This window comes from Schistocerca serialis, chromosome 1, assembly GCF_023864345.2.
Source record: "Schistocerca serialis cubense isolate TAMUIC-IGC-003099 chromosome 1, iqSchSeri2.2, whole genome shotgun sequence".
Lineage (NCBI taxonomy): Eukaryota > Metazoa > Arthropoda > Insecta > Orthoptera > Acrididae > Schistocerca > Schistocerca serialis.
In genome coordinates this window covers 895,117,951-895,132,060 of record NC_064638.1, presented here as the reverse complement: position 1 = coordinate 895,132,060, position 14,110 = coordinate 895,117,951, and the positions used below count along the sequence as shown (strand labels likewise).

The window sequence follows — 14,110 nt, the reverse complement described above, 5'->3', positions numbered from 1 at the left end:
CTCTATTATAACTCAGCAGTTAATAAATACACACATTGACAACAGCCAGCCAGTCACTCAGATCAAAAAATTCATCCAAACACATTTTTCATTAATCGAGCAACACCTGAGGAACTGTCAAGAATCCTAAAAGAACTACCTAATAAGTATTTTTCATGAAACGAGCAACACCTGAGGAACTGTCAAGAATCCTAAAAGAACTACCTAATAAGTATTCAGTGGGTGTTGATGAGATACCAGATGCTATTATAAAAGTTAGAGCAACATTTATTGTGGAACCACTGACAGACATAGCAAATTCATCTTTTGAGGGGGAGGTGTTTGCAAATAACCTAAAAACTGCAAAAGTAACACCTTTGCATAAGAAGGATGCACAAAGTGTTATTGCTAATTATAGGCCCAGTTTGAGTATTGTCAGGCTTCAGCAAAATTGTGGAAAAAATTTTCCTTAGAAGATTAACAGGATTTTTTTTAAAAATAAAGAGCGGTTGATAAGTGACTCCCAACATGGAAAAGTCAACTCAAGACAGCAAAATTTTATCTTCTTAAATGAAGTATTAAAAGCTGGGGATGATAAGCAACATGTATCTGTGATATTTCTGGATCTAAGTAAAGCCTTCAGTGTAATTGATCATGGCATTCTCTTGTGTAAATTAAGTAATTATGAAATTAGAGGCCAGTCTGAAAGGTGGCTCCAGTCATACCTCAGTAATCATCAGCAGATTACAGAAATAAAACACAAAGATAGTGAAACAAAAAATTTCTAGTTTTTACAGTGATGAGGAGAAAAATCAAGTATGGTGTCCCATAAGGGTTGGTTCTGGGACCTGTCATGTTTCTGCTGTATATAAATGACTTGGCTAGTCAAATACATGATGGAACAACTGTACTCTTTGCAGATGAAACTAATATTCTAATTAAATCACAGATTGAGAAAAATCTGCAGGAGGCTGCAATACCAGTTATGCATACCGTAATGCACTGGTTCATGACCAGTAGGCTCATCATAAATTATGAAAAAACTGTGGCACTTAACTTCCACACCACACAAAACCTACATCCTGCAAAACCTGTTTTCACTATAGAAGGAAAAAATGTGTCGAAGGTCAGTCATACAAAATTTCTAGGCATTCATGTTCAGGCAGGTCTTAAGAGTAAGGTACACCTAAACAGTTTAAATAAGAGAGTGAATTTACTAGCATATGCTGTTAGGATCCTCACTCAGAATACAAGCTGCTCATCAGTGTTGACAATGTACCATTGTAGTATACAGTTGCTACTTATGCAGAATAATTTTTTGGGGAATTCCACAAATTCTACAAAAATCCTGTAGATCCCTTTTTTTAACTCTCAAAATATTACCAATGCCTTGCTTGTATATATACAAAATATATATTTTCACAAAAGGGAGCATCTTAAAAGAAGGAAAATCTACTCAAACACGACTATGACATACACACGTATGAAACTAGGGAGAAGATGAACCTACACATGAACATGGTAAATACAAACGTATGCAAAAGAGGAATGTATCATACTGGAGTTATGTTATATAACCATTTGCCTTCTTACATAAAATGCATACCAACATTAAATGCATTTAAAATAAAGTAAAACAGTACTTGCTTGACCACAGCTTCTATTCATAATATTGTTTACATTGTGCTTATCATTTCATCTCACTTAATAACTGCTATTGTCACATGTAGAAGCAATGTAGGACACCAACTTACATTATTATGCATTTAGATAATGTCATAACTAATGAGAAGGTATTGATAGAATTGGGGAGAAGAGGATTTTGTGGCACAACTTGACTAGAAGAAGGGATCGGTTGGTAGGACATGTTCTGAGGCATCCAGGGATCACCAATTTAACATTGGCGGGCAGCGTGGAGGGTAAAAATCGCAGAGGGAGACCAAGAGATGAATACACTAAGCAGATTCACAAGGATGTAGACTGCAGTAGGTTCTGGGAGATGAAGAAGCTTGCACAGGATAGAGTAGCATGGAGAGCTGCATCAAACCAGTCTCAGGACTGAAGACCACAACAACAACAACATAATGTCAACAATGTAGTTAAAATGACTACCGTGTTGTAAATTAACTAGGTTTACCACTGTACAAACAATGTACTAAAATGATTCTTGGGCAAATACATAAAATAAATAAAAAATAAATAAATAGATATCTCCTCATTGTTTGTTCATTTGTTTTGCACACAATTAGAGCTGCACACCATACAGTGTGAGCCCATTGTGTATTTTACATCCTTACAGGTATAAATTGCATTTTATAAACAATAAGAATTAAGTGATTGTATAACTTCTGCACTTTTATGCAAACAAAGCAATTACTTTGATGCAAGTGCAGCACACATGCACAAATGTGAAAAATATCTATGTAATTAATGTTGATATTTTGTACTCAATAGAACATTCTTCATCATGGTCAAAGGAAAGAGTTTCCTGATAGTATTGATAAATGTGAAAGATTTTTATGAGCAACAAAAACATGTTTTAAATAAGATGTTCCATAGGTTACACAGTCCTTCAAATATCCTCACTCAGATGGTTCATCCCTTCCAGTTTCTAGGAAATCTAGTAATATTTAAACAACACTATCAATATGAAGTAATACCTGATATGTATGCAGCACATCTTATGTACAGGCAATATGGATACAACTTTAACTGACTGTGGCTACTAGGAAAACAACCGTAGTGTACACTTACTTGTGATAGTCTACAGTAGCCTACAGTAGATTTAAAACTCTACTCACTTGACCAGGTGACCATAAACATACTTTTCAGTTGTAAAACTTTCCGAAATGTTACTGACCATAACTGAAGAAGCATCAACTTTTTTCAAACCAGTGCATTTCCTGTTACACATTGACTTGTTTGACATCCTTGAACATTTTCATTCATGATAGGAACATAAAAAATAAATGAATTAATGAAGCACATGTGTTGATATGATATGGCAATGCTATTTTTGTGTGGTATTCCTATTGCTTTCTATTGCTGGACAAAAAACAGTAGAATCACTAGAAACACCTGTTTGCATAAATTTTTGTCGTCACCCTGAAGCATTTTAAACAACACAGTTTTATGTAATTATAATCAGCTACAAGCTAGTTCAAATGAATGATGTTCAATTTATTTTATTTACAGATTTATGGTTAATAACCGAACAGGAGTGATAACAGTAGCAGATTGTGCAACTCCTGGTAAGGACCCATGTCTAGATTATGAATCAAGGCATGAGTACTTGCTGACGTACAAGGTAAGATGAATGCATTCTCTGATTGTGTTGCATGAAAATATGTAAAAAATATTCAGCCCATGATGTATTGTTAAAAGGAGCCTATCAATAAGAAATGCTTTCTCTGAAAATTATTTTGAACTATTAGTTCAGGAGGCCACTGAAAGTATAAATTGTTGCAAAAATATACTCGACATCTTAGCAACAAATAACTGTGAGCACATAAGAAGCATTATGACAGATACAAGGATTAATGACCACAAGATCATTGTAGTGAGACTGAATACCACAGTACCCAAACGTACCAAAAATAAATGCAAAACACATCTAATAAAAATAAATAAATAAATAAATAAATAAAAACAGATAAAAATTCACTTGATGCCTTTCTAAGAGATAGCCTCCATTTGTTCTGAACTAACTATGAAAGTGTAGACCAGATGTGGTGTAAATTCCAAGAAATAGTATCAGTAACAATAAAGAGATTCATACCAGATAAATTAATAATTGACAGAACTTACCCCTCCTGATGGTTCACAAAAAATGTCAGAACAATGTGGACAAGCAATGGAAAAATTGTGCCAAATTTAAAAGAATGCAAAATCTCCAGATTGGCAAAGTTTTACAGAAGCTCAAAATTTAGAGCAAACTTCAATGTGATATGCAATTTAATAGTGTCCATAACGAAACTTTGCCTTGAAATCTGTCCGAAAATTCAGAGGATTCTGGTCATATGTGAAGTTTACTAGCATAGGAAATGTTACTGATAACAGTGGCACCAAAGCAGAGTTACTAAATACAGATTCCAAAAGTTCTTCACCATATAAGATGAAGTAAATATTCCTGATTTTGAATCAAGAACCACATTAGGTTGTTTTGGTTTATTGTCTGTATTTTCTCTTTGATCTGCACTGAATATGTGGAAGACTTTTTCAGTAACTTTAAAATGTAGCAAGGAAAAAATGTTCACTCGCCATTTGGCATGAGGGATCAATACAATTTAAGGCCATAGAAAATATTAGATTAGAAACCTCTAGAAACCAGAGGTTTCTTCACTTGAAGTGAGAGGAGGATAGGATTAAGGCTGCATGAAATGAGACTAAACACAAATTAGACCCTTAGGTAGGAAAAGTAAATGCCAATTATTAACATTAAAAAATGCACCAAAATTTCTGAAAACAGGTACTAGCCAAATAGAGAAAGCTAAATAATTGAAATTCCTAGGGAGATAAACCAAGAAAATAGTTTGGAAAAAATTGCTGTAGAAAAAAAGGATACATAAAATGGGAAGGCATATGGAATAACTACACTACAATCTTAACAATTAAAAATTAAAAACTAAACTCTACCCAAACAGGCCATGAAGGCCCAATGGTACCGACCAGCCCACAGGTGTCACTGGATGCCATTATATGATGGGCATGTGGTCAGCACACCACTCTCCCAGCCATATGTCGGTTTACGAGACCAGAGCTGCTACTTCTCAATCAAGTAGCTCCTCAGTTTGCCTCACAAGGGCTGAGTGCAACCAGTTTGCCAACAGCACTCGGCATGTAGGATGGTCACCCATGCAAGTTCTAGCCCAGCCCGACAGCACTTAACTTCGGTGATCTGAGGGAACAGGTGTTACCACTGCTGCAAGGCCATTGGCTTACAATAAAAAAAATGCCCATCTGTAAATGTAAAAATAAGGTATTACAGGATGGTAGTGATGCCAGAGTGTCTATATGCAAGTGAATGTCTGGCATTGAACTATAATTTAGATAAATTAGAAATATTGGAAAAAACAATTAGGAAAATGAAGAAACTAATAGAGGTTGATAATTAAGAAATGATGATGAAATTTATCGAATCAGAAAATATTTCAGAAGTAATGGGAAAAAGACAACTGGTATTTTTTGAACATTTATATTGAATGCAGGACAGTAGATACAATAAATCAACCAAAAAGAACTTCAAATATTTTTGGAATAAAAAGTCAACTTCAAGTTTGATCCATGAAATAAAAAGGGACTTGGAAAAAAATATAATAGCTGAATAAACAACTCACAGAGAAGAGTTTAGGGAAAAAGTATTAAATGTGGAACAACTACAAATTAGGTGAGTGTAAAAAACCAGTCTGAAGTGGTCAAAAGACAGGAAGAAAAAAATGTAGTGAACAGATCGAAGAAAACTGAAAGAAAAGAAAAGAACAGTGAATAAGGAACTGATATTCACACTTGGTCGTTAGTTGGCCCAACCGAGAAGAAAACAAATATACACCTCATATGAGGACGACCACTGTAAGGTCTGTTATTCACATTTCTCCGTGCCTCAGACACACCACTTTGAATGACATGTAACTGATCAGCAGCATTTTGCCATGTATGACTTACTGAAAGTAAAGTCGCTATCCTGACTCTGTCAAAGTGTTGTATGCCTGTAAGTGTCATGTTATGGCAGTGCTGAACACAAACTGAATGAAACTGTTGTTGATACTGGACTGCTCATGCTGTGCCACTGCAGCAATGGTCCGTTTACGTGTCTGGCCTGGGAAATGGCCACAAAGCATGCCAGTGGTAACCACCATACAGTATATGAGCTCTAACTGTATAAAGCATGAAGTTCCTAGGTCAGTGATACTTCTGGTATCGTAGACAACATTTTACGATAGCATTGTAAACGTTTGTTGAGCAGCATATATCTGTCACTGCTGTCTCTCATAACTTGCCACTAATTTCCACCAACAATCATACATCTTAACACTTCCATGGGTCATGGGTAATACACTTAACCACTAACTGTATTTCCTTACTGCATTCATTTGGGTAGGTCATATCACCACTGTGTGCTCCTGGCAGGTAGTGGCAGACCACTGCAACAGCTGTAGTTTCTGTTTGTTGTGAAATATAGCCTTTTTGGTTGTGAAATGTCTCTTGTGCCTTTCAGGGTCCTTGAGAAATATACATACCATCAAATAATGTTGTTTTAAAGTGCAATGGAAAGTATGCCTATCACCAAAGTAATTTTCCTGTGAGACTTGGGAGCTATACTTACTACAAAACTAATATTTGTTTTGTGGCCTGCATAAAGCTTACTTAGTTGTTTTATTGCACCATGGGAATATACCTTGCCATCTGTGGATGTGGCTGACATCTTGTGGTAGCATGTAGTACTAGGTGTATAAAAACTGCTACAGTAATCAGTTTCTGTTTGTTGTGAGATCACTACTCTTGTCACTTTTGAAATCAGAACACATTGCCCTATTTCTACAGTTTGTACTGTTGTGACCTGTATCAGCTCATTTCCAGGTGCAAAATATTTTTTTAACAAAGCAAAATAAAAACACCAAGTGTCATATTTTTTTTATTTTTTCACTTGTAATGGCAACTGATAGCAGCTCACAAAAGGGCAATGGGAAGTATATTTACCTCTGTAGTTTAACAGCTCACAAAAGGTGAGAGGGAACTATAATTACCACTATAGCTTTGGTTCTAAATCAGAAACACAAAATCATCAAAAATTAAATATAGTCAATTGATTATGATTCTAATGTGGTACCAAAAAATTAACTTCACTGAGCCAGTACAGATTAACTTTTTTTAAATTGAAAAGTTTGTCAAGCACTGTAATTTTATAGCTTAATACTCCCCTGATTTATCTCTAACCTTGTAATTTATATTGAAATCTCTTCTTCTAGGTCCAAGGAATGTATATGCAACTTCCAGAAATGCAAAGAATTAGGTTCCAATTTGACTGTGGTGTTGAGCATCAAATGGATGACTTAGATTTATATTTATCAGTTGTAAAAAACTGATGTAATCACTTTCGATGGCATATTTGAAAAGCTTTCAAAATTTATCAGCAGTTTCATTGACTTGAGTGATTATTACTTTGCTAGAGATGGAGGTGTAAGTCAAGTTACAGTGTTAGGATTTGAAACAGTTAAATAACAGTTACTTGGATGCATGGAGACAGTTTGAAATATGATTTTCATCACTTTCGAATAAAAAGTTTTCCTTTTTAAAAAAAATCGGTCATAATTATTGCAGGACTAAAGTTTTGTAACTTTACTCACAATTAATACATCATTCATATATTTGTCCAAATGCTGTAACACATAAAAGAAATAAATTATTTTTTAGGCAACAGATGACAATGGAGAGGGCCATACCACAGCTGTTCCAGTCAGAATCCTACTCATTGACAGCAATGACAATGCACCACAGTTTACAAATAATAATTATCTTGTTGCCATTGATGAAGGCGCCAGTAATTTTGAACCACCACTGCAAGTTCAGGTACAGTAAAGCATGTAACAACAAAATAAAACCCAATACGAAATGAGAATTCTGTATCATCCACTATTGATGACTGTAAATTTAAAGTAAATGAAAAATATTGCTTGTTTCAGGCAAGAGACACTGATGTAACTTCTGAGATAACATACTCAATAGTAGAAGGAAATGTTAAGAACCTGTTTGAAATTAATCCTCATACAGGAGAAATTACAGTTCGTGCAGCTAGTGGCCTTGACATGACCAATGTTACAAGTGATGTAATTACATTAACAGTACAGGTACGGCAGATTAAACATTTTTCTTTTAGTATATCTTAATTATTACAACCAGCTGGTGTACATTAGGTAATTATTATGTGAGGGAATGGACTAAGAATTGACATAATTTTGTGCTAATTGTTGAAAGGAATGGTGCAAGTAAGAGATATCAAATGCACATACATTCCTTCATCTTAGTTTAAAACTAGGGGATCATTCAGACAAATTCAAGTAAATCCATAGACAAATGTGTCAGATATTGTTGCCTGAGATATGGGTGAGTTAATAGCTCAGATCAGTATTGTAACAGTGAGTTGAATAGGTTAGGTAATTTGTTAAAGAGCTCCTGTAATTTGCAGCAAATGTCACAAGCTTTGTCAATTATCTTAGTAAAGTAGATGGTTATTATAAATTTTACAGCCTTCAATTTGAAGATAAATTCAAATGGCAAGCTTGTAAGTGCTTAGCTGGGTTGACAATCCATTTAGTCATCTTTGTCATGAGCTATAGGCAACAAATTTGTGTGTTCACTGCCTGAACCTAAACTAGACTGCAACAGGGTGTTAGTGCTGAATGGCTGTTTATACTCAAGTTTGACACCCGACTACCCACTATGTATTTTGGTGCCCATTGTAATTCAGTGACCACATCTGTGTACCACAGAACTACATCCCTTTGATATTTTTGACTTGGGCAAGTGAAGTGGTAGTAAAGTCTTAATAAAAAGAATGAACAATCTCAAATTTGCTCAAACAGACATCACCATCCTTGTTTTTCATGCTGTAGGAAGGATGTTGAGAAACCTTATAATCATGGCTGGAGAGTTCATTTTAAGGAAGTCTCTCTGTCAGTCAGGAAGGGAAAGAGCTGTATGCTTCATGGACTAAATCCAACAGTTCTAAACAATAAATGTACACAGTGGGGTATCAAACTTGGGTCTAAGTATCAATGTGATGACAACAATACTGAACAATATGATTGAGGTACATGGAGTGAATTCACATAAGACAATAAATCACAGTGACTCATCTCTGTGGTATATTAATCCAATTAAGCATTGTATTACTGGAAAGATTTGAAGGATCACTGCCCATATCCCAAAAAAATATTTTTATCGGGTAACCCACATTCATTAAGTGCTACAATACACAGATAAATCACCAGCACACTCCAAATTTTGTTACATCACCATGACCTTTAAGCCAAATGATAATCATCGGTATTTAACTCAAAGATAGACACAATGAAAAAGACTGCTAAAATAATTAAGATTTCTGTTTTAGTCCTTCTGAAATAGAAAACACAGACACATTCACACCAAGTGCACTTCTGTAAATGTGTGTGTGTTTCGTATTTGGGAAGAAGGACTTTGTGCTTGTTTCAATGTGTTTGTGTTTTGTATTTTGGAAGAAGGACTTTGTCCAAAAGCTTAATTAATTTAGCAATCTTTTTCATTTTTTCTGTCTGTGGCTCAGTGCCTCCTCTCTGTGGTGAATAGCAATCTGTCCTATCCCATCCCAAACTTCACATTGTTTGAGCTCATCAGTATTTAATTTACACACACTTCAAAAATTAATGCACAGTAGTTGCTAACACTTACAGCTGTGGAATCATTTACCTGAAAGCATCCACAAAACTACATTTAATTTTGGAGTTTTATAGACTATGATGCCTCAAAGAGTTATCCTTTCTGTACTTGTTATCAAAGCCAACATAACACCAGTACATCAAACTGCTCAAGTAATTTAATTACCGTACAGATGTTCTTTATTGGTCGATGACATCAAGTTTGACTTTGAATTTTAATAGCATTAAAGCAGCTCGTGGTCAAACTTGGGTTACCTTTGCTTTCGAACAGTGTGATGCAGTTTTGCTAGAAACTGCAAGTTTGCAAAGGATGCCTTCTTGATGTGCCATGGCCTGCAGAACTGTAGTGTTACATTATTCACTTTGAGGGAAAGCTTCTGTAATTGATAGTGATGACAAATCATTTTGTATTAATTCTTGGAATATATATAACTTGAATGCTAATGACTTTGTATAAAAGATTTTTTATTATTTTATGATGTTACAGAATTTTGTTTTGTTGATCATTTAATCAACATATCAATGTGTGTTAAATGAAGAAAAGCATAGAAAAGCTTTTATTATGGTTATGGGTAGCAGTGCACAAGAAATCAGTCATTAGAATATTATGTATAAAAATAAAATTGTCTACCTTCTTTGATATCCATAAAGGCCTAAACTATCAATTGCACTAGAAAACCTCAGAAATTGCAAACAGAATATTACTGAGGATAAAACTGTAATAATCTGTACAGCATTAGTCAATATTGCCACGAGCTGTGCTGCATGCAGTATGGTGCAGCAGTTAACATTGCTGGCTGGCGTGCTACGAGTTGCCAGTTCAAACCTGACCACAATCTATTTGTGTTTTTAGTATTTATCATTTCTTGGAGCCTCTCAAAGTTTCTTATGTTTGTAACGTTTGTATGTTCTGAAATGTTTAATGTTTGTATAAATAGTAGCACTCTGCTCTCAGGAATTCACCTCTGTTTTATCTAATGTTTGTATAAATAGTAGCACTCTGCTCTCAGGAATTCACCTCTGTTTTATCTGTACATTAGAATTTGTAATAAACATGCTTTCAGTGCTGATTGTTCTACTTCATTGATGATCCTGCTGTCAGATTTTGACTTCATAGTGGTTGCCATGTGACAATATTTCTGCTTAGTATAGTTCCATAATATATTGCAAATTTAAGTCACACACATAATGCTACAGCTGCTGGCTGATATTTCGTAACAAAATAATTTGCATCTAATTTTAAAATTTTCATATGTTGGATAAAAGTCTATGCAAGTGTAATGAATTTAAAATAAAAGTATTTTCATTGGATAATTAGTAGCCTTATTTTACATAACAGTCTTAGTAAATAAATTATATTCTACATAGTGTCTCCATTCATGCCAAGGGTACAAGTGTGTTAATCATTGCAGCTAGGTCTTTGTTTCCATAAATTGACTTCCACACTCACCCCATGCACAGTTGCTAAGATCACTACTCAACCTAAGTCAAACCAAACCAATCAAAATGGCATGGTTGCTAATGCAGTCATTTTTGTTTTGGATGAGTGTATTTCAAACCTTTATGTGGCCACCCTACTATTAGTTTTCTGCTATTTCCATAAATCATTTCAAGTGAATACTGAGAGGGTGCTTGAGAATTGCAATTGTCCATTTCTTTCCTCACCCCATTGTGATCTGAGTGTGTGTTCCATCTCTAATTGCCTTGATAACAATATTATGTCAGACTGTAATATTACATCCGTGCACACACCAGCCTGGCAGCAACATTAAGAGTGAGTACCTATAAGTGTGTACTCTGAAGAAGGATGTTACTTTGACCACAGGGATATAACAAGCAACACTTGTTTAAATGCTTATCTACTTCTTGTACCCTCTGTTAAATAGTGACGAGTTGCCTTTTCTCAGGTCATTGTTTATATTCCATCCTGATTTGATCATAAACATAGTAATATAGATTGTGCATTTTTTCAGTTTCCTTAACACATGTCAATGAGAGATCAGTAGATTAGATTAACTGTTGGAACAATAGACCCAAAGTGAGGAGAGCTTTGTGGGTGTGGAATATGAGCATAACATAATTCTTAGGCTATTGCAGCCTAAAGAAGAATTGCAAAACTTACTTACACAGATCATATTGGTACACTGAAACTGTGCTGAAGTCAGTTATCACTTAGTAACATTCATTTTATGTGATATCTACAGTTAATAATAAGTATGTTTTGGTTCTACTATCAAATTCATGAGTGGAGTAGAGGGATTTGGCACCAATAAACCATTTAGTCTCCTCTGAAACAGTACTTTATTTGTACATAATTTTTTGTGGTTGCTGGTGCATTATTCAACGTGTGAGTTACTGGATAATGGGCACCTTTCTGGCTAAAGTGAATGATATTAAATCTTTGTGAAGACTGTTCTTATTCTTGACATTGATTCAATGAACTGAGCTATTGATTCAATGAACTGAGCTGTTGCTTTGAGAGAGCTTGTATTACTTACGACAAACTTAATTAAGGAATAAATGTTCTGACAATCAGTTGGTATTATACCCAGTTCTTCAAACAGGCTGCGCAAGACACTCTTGAATTCATACTACAAGGAATTTACATTATGTGCTTTTGGGACAAGAAAACTTCAGTTTGATGTGATGAGTTATCCCAAAATATGATACCATATGAGAGCATGGAATGAACATAAGCAAAGTATGCCAATTTAAAAAAAAATTATATTCAACATTTGCATTGTGAATAGAGATTTATTAAAACAATGGAATCTCCTGGTTGGATGTCAATAATATTAGATAAAGGGTAGATTTCTACTCACTGTAAGAATGATGCGTTAAGCTGCAGACAGGCACAATGAAAACATGGTTACAGACGGAGCTGCCAGTGGTAGTGTTCTTGTGTGTGTGAGGTTTGCTTGCTTGTGCGAATGTGTATGGGTGTGTGTTTTCTTTGCTGAAGAAGGCTTTGGCCAAAAGCTATAATGTGTAACAGTCTATTTGTTGTGCCTGTCCACAACTCAACAGGTCATCTGTATGGTGAGTAGCATCTATCCTTTCCTAATATTACAAATTTATTTAAGTGTTTCAGCAGTTTTGTTATATGATCCCCAAGTTTTAATTCTAGGGTTTCATGTGGGAAATCTCTTCTACCTGCTTATCCTCATATGTTATTCATGTGTCAAAATATGTGTGTGATTAGTTATGATGTATTAAGCAATTATGACGAATTATGTATTTCAGGCTAGTGACGGAGTATTTGCAAATACAGCGACAGTGCGTATTACAGTTCGTGATGTAAACAACAATAGCCCAGTGTTTGAGAGGGAGAGTTATGTTGCTTCAATACAGGAAGATTCCCCCATAGGTAAGAATACAAATTATGCATGTACATACAGAAATCCATTTACATGTTTCACTTCTCATATCTCAAAAACTATCAGTTCTTTTTTCTATCAGCTCTTGTCTCACCCAATCCTCATTATATTTCCTCCAAAACTTTCTGACTACAGTACAATTCTTTTTTCATTTTCAAATGAAGTGAGGAATTACAACAATATGGAAAGAACCGATTGCTACTCACCACACAAAGCTTTCACTGAGTTGTATTCAAGCACGGTGAAAAGAATACTAGAAATATTCAGCTTTTGGACAAAGTCCTTCCTCAGATGTAGAAAACTCACACACATTCACTTAAGCTCAACTCACACACACACACACACACACACACATACACACACACACACACACACACACGACCTCTGTCATATCCTGCATAACTGCATAACTGTGACTGTAATTGAGCAGCAGTCTAGTTGGGGTGGGTAGTGGAGGTACAGAAGGGGTGTGGGGCAGAGAAGGGGAGGGATAACAGTGTAGTTGTGGGACCAGATGCTACTGATGCCTGTGGGAGTGTGCAGAAATGCGGTGGGGCCAGTACAGGACTGTTAGGAGCAGCATCAGGAGGTTGTACTTGGGGTTGAGGATGAGAAGAGAGAAGTAGAGAATGGAGCGTGTGTTTGGAGGATACAAGTCATGTGTAGTACTATAGTGGGCGTGGGGAAAGGGATGGGAAGGTGGAGGACAAGGGATAGCAAAGGGTGAGGCCAGAAGGGGTGAGGAGTTATTTCATTAAATTTGAAATAGTAGCAGTCTTCATTGACAGTTTGTAAAAAACTGAATTATTTATTTCATTAGAGTCATTTATTTTTCACCATGATGCCAAAAAAATTATAAAATGGAAATAGATGCATCATGAAGGAGTTATGCAAATGGTTCAAATTGATATTCATACAGGTATTGAGGGAAAATGCAAAATCATAAACTTTGGCAGCTGATAGATGAATGTGTGATGGTGCAGTGCAATTTCACCACATAGGTGGTAAGGATAATAAACAGGGGACATGTTGATATGAAGGCATAACGTCTTTGTGAATTTCATTCCGTGTACTCAGTTGGACAGTAATCACATCTCGCAGACAAGTGCATGAACAATATACACAGATATCAGCATTTGAGAGGCTACGTGCCTGGGCCCAAAAAGCCAGTTGGAGTAATTGACAAATTGTTCAACATTGAATTGGAGCGATGCCACTATTCAACAAAGTTGGCGGGGATGGGTGTAACATGACTGAACACAGCATCAAGAAAGAAGCGGTTGACCTACAGAAATGAGAGAGTGTGAGGATCAAGCAGTCATCAGTGAGTTACTCAGAGTGAGT

The 14,110-nt window shown here is 35.6% G+C and overlaps 1 protein-coding gene across 2 annotated transcripts in view; it reads left to right on the top strand.

Moving 5' to 3' along the window:
• The window catches only part of LOC126411634 (cadherin-87A), a 709,414-nt gene that overhangs the window by 543,537 nt on the left and 151,767 nt on the right, over positions 1-14,110 (top strand). For both annotated transcript variants that reach the window (XM_050081378.1, XM_050081379.1), the window contains 4 exons: positions 3,175-3,286; positions 7,390-7,545; positions 7,659-7,823; positions 12,633-12,756. In XM_050081378.1, coding sequence (XP_049937335.1) covers positions 3,175-3,286; positions 7,390-7,545; positions 7,659-7,823; positions 12,633-12,756 — 557 coding nt within the window. The remainder of the gene's footprint in view (positions 1-3,174; positions 3,287-7,389; positions 7,546-7,658; positions 7,824-12,632; positions 12,757-14,110) is intronic.